The sequence below is a fragment of the Propithecus coquereli genome, unplaced genomic scaffold, assembly GCF_000956105.1.
Source record: "Propithecus coquereli isolate 6110/MARCELLA unplaced genomic scaffold, Pcoq_1.0 Scaffold42, whole genome shotgun sequence".
Classification (NCBI taxonomy): domain Eukaryota; kingdom Metazoa; phylum Chordata; class Mammalia; order Primates; family Indriidae; genus Propithecus; species Propithecus coquereli.
In genome coordinates this window covers 4,399,374-4,407,572 of record NW_012149952.1, presented here as the reverse complement: position 1 = coordinate 4,407,572, position 8,199 = coordinate 4,399,374, and the positions used below count along the sequence as shown (strand labels likewise).

General features: G+C 56.1%; 1 protein-coding gene across 1 annotated transcript in view; it reads right to left on the bottom strand.

Moving 5' to 3' along the window:
- EHD2 (EH-domain containing 2) overlaps nucleotides 1-8,199 on the bottom strand; it is a 20,126-nt gene that overhangs the window by 5,911 nt on the left and 6,016 nt on the right. Inside the window, exon 3 of the mRNA XM_012653370.1 lies at nucleotides 4,360-4,772. Coding sequence (XP_012508824.1) covers nucleotides 4,360-4,772 — 413 coding nt within the window. The remainder of the gene's footprint in view (nucleotides 1-4,359; nucleotides 4,773-8,199) is intronic.

Sequence of the window (8,199 nt, the reverse complement as noted above, 5' to 3'; positions counted from 1 at the left end):
ATATCTTAGTATGTTATATATTTATATATACTAGGGCGTTATATATTGTATTGGGGTTTGTGCATAAGGATGTATTTATATGTATAGATGTATAAATATGTATACATATATGTATAACATATACTTTATGCATATATATTTCATATATTACACATACGTATATGTATACATATGTGTATGTTTATACACACATGTCCCCACATTAAATACTTATTTGGAGTTCGTGTTTTTATTGTCTGAGGGTATGCTGTTTTACATGTTGTTCTGCAATTTGCTCAGACAGGGATACCGTATACTAACATACGTGTGAGTGTTAACGAACATAAAAGTCAGGACACACTCAGCTGATAAACTGCTTCTGGGGAGGGGAGAAAGACCAAGATTGGGTGTGACAGTCAACAGAGACCTCCTCATGGACAGTCCAGAGGGGTGGCCGGGAGCGAGGCCGGGACTACGGTGGTGCAGAGGCCATCGCGCGGGGGAGCCACCCTTGTCCACCAAGCGCCGCGGGCCGCCGCCCGAGGACGAGCCCACCAGGGCGCATGCGTTGAAGGTGTCGAGTCCTTGATAATCTTTAAGAGTATAAAGGGAGCAGGGAGCAGGGAGTGCCTGTAGTCCCAGCTACTCAGGAGGCCGAGGAGGAAGGATCACCTGAGCCCAGGAGTTCGAGACCAGCCTGGGCAATACAGCAAGACCCTATCTCAAAAAGTTTAAAAAAGGTATAAAGGGGTCTGGAGACCAAAAGGTCTGAGCGCTGCTGCCCTATACAATCTGGCTCATGCAGAATCATCCAACATTATCTCTCCTTACTCTGACTTCACTCACTGTGGCAGCTTCCTCAGCAAACCAATCTTTTCCCCACCCCAGGGCCTTTGCACATGCCCCTTGCTCTGCCTGGAACTCTGCCCCAGTCTCTGCACAGCTGGCTCCCTCGATATCCTTTAGAGTGTCACAGAGGCCATCCTATGGGAACCAGATGCCCCGGCCACCACCATCTGATTATTTTCTATTGTTTTGTTCACAATTATTCTCACTTACTAGGATTTTATTTATTGCCAGTTTACTTATTCTGTCTCCCTCCATAAAATTATGAGCCCCACGAAGGCTGGGACCTTGTCTGTCCCCTCTATCCCCAGCACCAGCAAAATGTGACAGAAAGCAGTCAAGAAATGTTTGTGGAATAAACCAATCAACTTGGCAACATCTGAGCCACAATCTTATAAGTTACTGACAAATAAATAAGGAGGCCAGAATAATGAGTATCGGTGTGTCTGTTTTTTGTAAGAGGCTCAAAAAAGTAAATATATACGATTATATTAAATAGATTAAATAGAATGTATCCAGAAAGAGACACGAGAAACTACTTATGGGGGTTGCCTCTAGGGAAGGGAACCTGTGGAATGGGCCACATCTGACATAGCATGAATGTTTTACCATGAGATGGTCCCAAATGTTTGATAAAAAAGACTTGTTAAAAAATTATTTGAAAGAGTCATAGGTTTAGAATGTTAAGAACGTTGGTGGCCTCTGGCTGGTTCCCAATCCTTATCTCCTCCCACCCTCCACCAGCCAGTCTCCTCCAGCCACTGGGCACCAGGCTTTGCACTTGCTGTTCCCTTGCACAGAACACTCTTCCACCAGATCTCCACTCAGCTCACCCCTGCCTCCGTCTCCTTTAGACCTCGGTAAAATAGTCCCCCACTATTCCTTTCGTCCGCTTCATTTTTCTTCGCAACCGTTAATTTGTTTAATGTGTGCTTTCCCGCTAAAAAGTGATCCTACAAGCAAAGGAGCTTATCTGGCTTGTCCCCCGCTGCCTCCTCGGGGCCTAGAAGGGAGCCAGAGCATGTCGCGTGCGCTCAGCAACTGTTGAACGAACGTCACTGGGTCATCTCAGAGAATCTTGGTCTGAAGGTTCAGGGCATCTTGGCCCCTATAGAATCGGACCATGGAATCGCCCCTGGTAGCAGTTCTCACTGCAGCCGAAGGGCAGAGCCAGAGGACTCATCCACCCCCTGCATCGTACAGACGGGGAAACTGAGGCCCGGGGGGGTAGCGGTTACTGAGAGTCCAGAAAGGCCTTGTACAGCTTGGGGAGAGCACGAAGGGAGGGAAGCAGCGTGGCTGTTGTTGGTGACTGGACCAAGCGCGGCAGAATCATACGTGAGGGGTGGGGGCGGGGCACGGGGCGGGGGAGGGGCAGCGAGGCTTGTCACAGCGGACCCTGAGTGCCACGCTCCTGTGTCCTGAGCGGCACTGGGGAGCCACGGATGAATCTGCAGGAAGACGGGAAGGAGTGGCCTAGGGGCCTGAGGGGCCAATCAGGGAAGGGGCGGGGCAGCCTGGTGGGTGGGGCCCGCAAGAGCGGCCCAATGGGGTGAGGGGGCGGGGCCCGCGGGAGGCTCCACAGGGACCCCGAAGAGAGGAGGGAGGCGGGAGGGCGCTGATGGCTTTTCCAGAGAGGAAGCAGGAGAAGGTGCCAGGAAGAGATAAGGTGGGAGGGCGGGGTGGGCTCCGGGACTCCGGGGTTTGTCTGCGTTTCCGGAGCCACCTCCTGCCTGGCGGGGGCACCAGGTGTCCGGCCCGGCCCCTCCCCTTTGTCCCGCGCCCCTGGGTTGCAGCTGCCCCGAGGGACCAAGGGACCAAGGGAACCACGATGGGGGCATCTGAGAAAGGCCGCGAGGAGGACAGAGAGGCGGGGGAGAGCGACGAGGACGGGGAGCTAGAGAAAGAACAAGCGCAAGGAAAGGAACGAAATTGAGGACGAGAGGGAGAGAGAGAGGCGGACACTCGAGCCTGCCTGGGCCAAGGAGGAGGGAAAGGTGAATTCCAACGCTTCCAGCAGCGGCAGCCCGTCCTCGCCGGGCAGCTCCCTCCCACGGAGCATTCCTGGGGGGGTGGGGGCTCTGACTCACCCCTCTCCACTGCTCCTCAAACCAGTGCCTCAGGCTCCTCCACCCCCCAGAACCTTCTTGGCTTCCCTGCCTGCCCAGCTTCCTGCCCCACCTCCACCCTGGCAGCCACCCTGTGAATGTTCCATTCAGCCTCCAAAATCGCTCTGAAACCAGTGCTCTTGCTCTCCTCTCCCTCCCCAAGGCCCGTCCTGATTCAGGCCCCTCCTTGCTGCTCCGGCCTCCTCCCTGCTCTCCAGGCACCTAGTCTCACCCGCCTTGAATCCACCCTCCAGAAGGTAGCTTGAGTCTAATCCTGTCCTTCCCCTGCTCTGAACCCTTCCATGGCTCCCCAGTGCCCTCAGGACAAAGCACAGGTTCCTCAACACAGCCCACATCCAGGACGGTCTGACTCCCAGCCTCAAATTGAGTTACTGGCACTGTTTATCCTGGGTTCAACACTGACGTTCTTCCTCAGATGCCCTCTCCTCCAAGGAGCCCTCCCTGACTCCCCCGGCTACCTGGCGCCAGCCCTGACCATGCCGGGTCATCATGGCCTGGGGGCCGGTCTATCTCCTCTCCAGGAGCCCCAGCAGGGCAGGGCAGGAAGTGCCTTGGTCATTGCTATGTCGCCAGCACCACCCAACACAGGGCCAGGCACAGAGGAGAGTTTGTTAAATGTGAGTGTTTGTTTAATGTCATTCATTCAATAAATATTTACTGAGCACCCGATTCTGTTCCAGGCGCTGGGGATTCACCAGTGAAAGAATGCAAAGCTCTCTCATTCTGTAGGACTTAAATACAAGTGGAGAAGGCAGACATTAAACACAGAAACCCGTGGATGGGTAGCATGAGGCCAGGCAGTGAGGACGCTATGAAGACAACAGAGTAAGGCATAAAGCAAGACCCACAGGGGGGAGTTACAGTCATAAAAAGGAGGGCAAGGACAGCCTCCCCGAGAAGGGCACGTTTGAGTAAAGGGTTGGAAGAGGTGGGGAGTGAGCCACATGGCTAGCCAGCTGGGAGGGGGCCAGGAGGCGGAGGAGGTTCCCAGGAGGAGGGCAGAGCAGGTGCAAAGGCCCTGAGGTAGGACGGAGGTGGTCAGGGTCAAGTACAATGAATGATGGGAAGGGAAGAGGAGATGAACACAGACAGGGAAAGGAGTGGGGCGAGGGGACAACTTGTGGGCCACCGTGAGGACCTGGCGTTTGTTCAGTAGCACAGCAGTCGTGGGAGACGGGGGTGGGAAGCACCCAAGGCTAACACAACCGGACGGGGTGGGAGGTGAGGGAAGGAATACCAGGGCAGAGAAGGCAGGGGGACCCGGAGCAGACAGAGAACGGCGGCGATCCCTCCCACCTTGAAGGGAACTAACTACCCTGGGCGTAACAAAAAATCGGGGACGAGCAGCACCGTGGGGGAACACCCCCGCCCCCCGCCTGCGCGCGCGGCCCCCGGGACGGCTCACCCGCACCAGCCGCGCCCTCTTCACCAGGTCGTTGAGCTTGCGCAGGGCGGCGTGGCGCGGCAGGCCCTGGATGTCGCGGAAGAGGTCCTGCTCCTCCAGCTCGAAGAGGCGCCGGTTGTCGGGCACCAGGAGGGGCTGGGACCAGAAGGAGCCGATGTAGACGCGCAGGACCTCGGGCGTGCCCACCACCTTGCCCAGCGCCCACATGAGCGCCCCGTAGACGCGCATCAGCTGCTGCGTCTCCACCATGTCGGCCTTGTTGAGCACCACGCGGATCTTGTCCTCGTGGCCCCGCAGGGCGTCGATGGCCTCCGAGAACTCGTCAGAGATCTCCAGCTTGTGCGCGTCAAAGAGGAGGATGATGAGGTCCACGCGCTCCGCGAACCAGCGCAGCACGGCCGGGAAGTCGTAGCCTGGGGGGCGCGAGGGGCAGAGATCAGACCCCCACCCTCCAGCCATTCCCTAGTCTCCATTGCTCTGGACTGATACTGGACTGTACGGATGCTCAGGTTGTTAACTATTCAAATCCTGCCTAGGAGAAATAGCCGAGGCCCCAAGTCTCTGACTCCGCAGCCTGCAGAATTTCCCCATCGCTCTGGCTCCAGCCGCTCAAGCCATCTGGCTACAGGGGGCAACCACCCCCTCCACGTTTTCATTCATTCATTGGGCAGATACAGTGGTGTGCTTTGGTACCGTGAAATACTGAAGCGTTTCCAAAGCAGTGCCCTCCCCCAAACCTCCAAGTGCCCCTGCCACCCCAGCTCCTCCCCTGGACCTGTCCGATCCCCCCGAAATCCAGCAACTACAGTTCACCCTGGATGGCTACGTTCTTGCCATTAGCAGACGTTACATATTTTTAATTTACTTAACGATATTTACCAAGAGTCTTACGTGTGCCACGCCCTGTCCCGGGAGCTGGGGGTGCCACAGAGAACACGCAGACAAGGTTCCCGCCCTCTGGAGCACCCATCCCAGCAGCCGGCTCCCGGGCTCCTTCATTCATTCCTTTCACCGTTTGTTTCCTCGTTCACTCATTCGTCCACCCATTCTTGCCTTCGCTGATCCACTCATTCATTCACCAACGAGCGATGCTTGGGCGAGCAGAGAGGAGTCACTGAGACCTGACTTGGCAGCCAGGAAGACCTGGATTTCAATCCCTCCTCTGCCCTCATCAGCTGTGTGGCCTGAGGCAAGTAGCTTAACCTCTCTGAACTTGTTTCCTCTTCTGTAAAATGGAAATTATAATAGGACTTCTGTGACTATTAAAAGAATATAAATGAGTGAATATAGTAATATATTAAGAACTTAAAACAATGCCCGGCATTGAACTGTACACTTCAAAATGGTTAAGCTTTATGGTATGTAAATTATACTTCAACAAAACTGGGGGTTTTTTTGTACGTTTTTGCTTTTAAAAAACAGTGCCAGACGCACAGTAAGTGCTCGACAAGTATTAGTCACGGTTAATGCCGGACACGGGGGTGGGGCAGTCATTCAGGCCGGGCCTGTGCTGGAGCCCGAGGCAGCCCCGGCCCTGTCCTTACGGGCTCACAGTCCACTGGGGACATAGACCTGTCCCCACAGTGGCCAGGCTGGAAAGAGGGAGCCCAGGGAGGCGTGGGAGCTCAGAGGGGATGGCTGACCCAGCCTGAGGGGTCAGGGAAGGCTTCCTGGAGGAGGGAACACTGAGTGTTAGAAAGTTAACTGGCCAAAAAAAAAAAAGAAAGTTAACTGGCAGAACAGGGACCATCACTGAGTCACCGGCACCATCCAGGACAGAACGAACCTTTAGAACCCCAGGAGGCAGGCACTTTTACGGCCCCATCTTCCAGATGAGGAAACTGAGGCACAGGGAGGTTAAGGAACTTCCTCAAGACACGCAGGCAAGAGGTGCCCCATGGGGCTCCATGCTCTGCTGGGGGGGCGGTGCTGGTGCTCAGGCCCCCCCTGCCCAGGAGGAAGCAGGCTCCTTGCTGGGGCTGCTGGGGACAGGGTGGGGTGGGGGTGGGGGACGTTGTTTGGGGGGAGGAAAGGCGAGGTCACAGGAGGGCCAGCAGCTGGAGCGCCCCCCTCCCTCCCCGATGTCTGCATAAACACACAGGCTGGCCCGGATTGGGAAAGTGTGTCTCATGGGGCAGGGAGGGAGGAAGGAGGGAGGTTGAGTCAGCACGGGAATGAGAGACGTGGCAGAGAGGAACCCCGGGTGCACACAAGAAAAATAAGCATCATTAGCACTTAGGTAGCACCTACTGTGTGCCACACGTTGTTCCAAGTGCTTTGCCTGTTTTAACTAATTTAACTCTTACAACAACCTAGGCGGCTGATAGTGTCATTATTCCCATTTTACAGATGAGAACACTGAGGCAAAGAGTGGTCAAGTGGCTTGCCCAAGGTCCCACAGTTTAGAAGTGGCAGAGTCCAGATTTGAGGCCTGCCCTCTGCTAGTCACTCACATGTGTTCAGAGATCTCACACACAGAGGCAGCCACACCTCCACGCCAACGCACGCATGAGCACACACGCAGACACGCACACCCCCACCCAGTAGCGCACGTCTGGACACAACCCTGGCCGAGCACTGTAAGACGCAGACTCCCAGACACGCCCCTGTTTGCAACTTGGGACCTGCACAGATGTTCACGGTCACACAACCACAAAGACACAGTGAGAGCAACAGGCAGTCACAAACATGGACACCGGCGCACGCGCGCGCGCGCACAAACACACGCACACACAGAGGCACACTTGCGCACCCACCGTCCATACAGATACAACCACACACAGACACAGTTACACAAAAGGTACACTCCTACACATACGCACGCTCACAGCTGTGACCGCAGACACAATCACAGGCAGTCACACCGTCCAACACCTTGCCCTCAATCCTGTACGGTCCTGTATGGCCACACAAAGTCACACACAGGTACAACCACACACGCAGCCACACACACCACGCCCGGAGCCTCTCACACACAGGCTCACCATGTCAGACCCACACGCACAATACACACCTTCCCAGACACACACTAAATTAGCCACACTGAGGCAAGACACCCCCAGATGCTGACACACACACAGGCACGCACGTTTCACGATACAACAGGATAGAGACAAAATCCGCTGCACAGAATCCCGCAAAGACGCTCTTAGGCCTACACAGTCCCGCCGGAGTCACACAAAGTCACATCTAGCCACAGCCACAGGCACGAGCGGACTTAGACACACAATTCCACCAGGTCACACAACCTCGGAGTCACGACCACCCTTGACACGTTCGCCGACACACACAGCCACACGGAAACACGTGGAACCACCCACGCCCAGCCACACACTCACAACGACTTTCTCGGGATATACACAGAGTGACACACACACACACACACACACACACACACTCACACACACACACATCCAGGCCAACAGGCAGCCAGCCTCTCTCCTCGTCTTCCTCGACCCTCAAGGGCAGGAAGGAGACCCCATTCTCTCCTCCCAACACCGATAGCCTTTGGACCCCACCTCCTGGCACCCCTGGCCTGGCTTGGGGACTCCGCTCCTTACCCAGACCCCAGGCCCAGCCCTGGGGTGGGAGCCCCAGGAATTCCTCCCCCCTCGGGCTGGCAGCGCGGCCTCCCGATCGCTTCTGCAGCTGCCTCCTGGCTTTCTCCCGTGGGGCCGCTGGCCGGCGGCCAGGGACACTAGCCCCGGGCGCCCCGGCCCCGCCTGAGGCCCAGCCTCCCACCAGTGCCTGCCCGTCCCCTCTGCCCCACACTGCGGCCGCCTTTGCCCCAGTTTCTGGTCTCCGAGGCCATGGGGGGTTGGGGACGGAGATGGGGGGCTG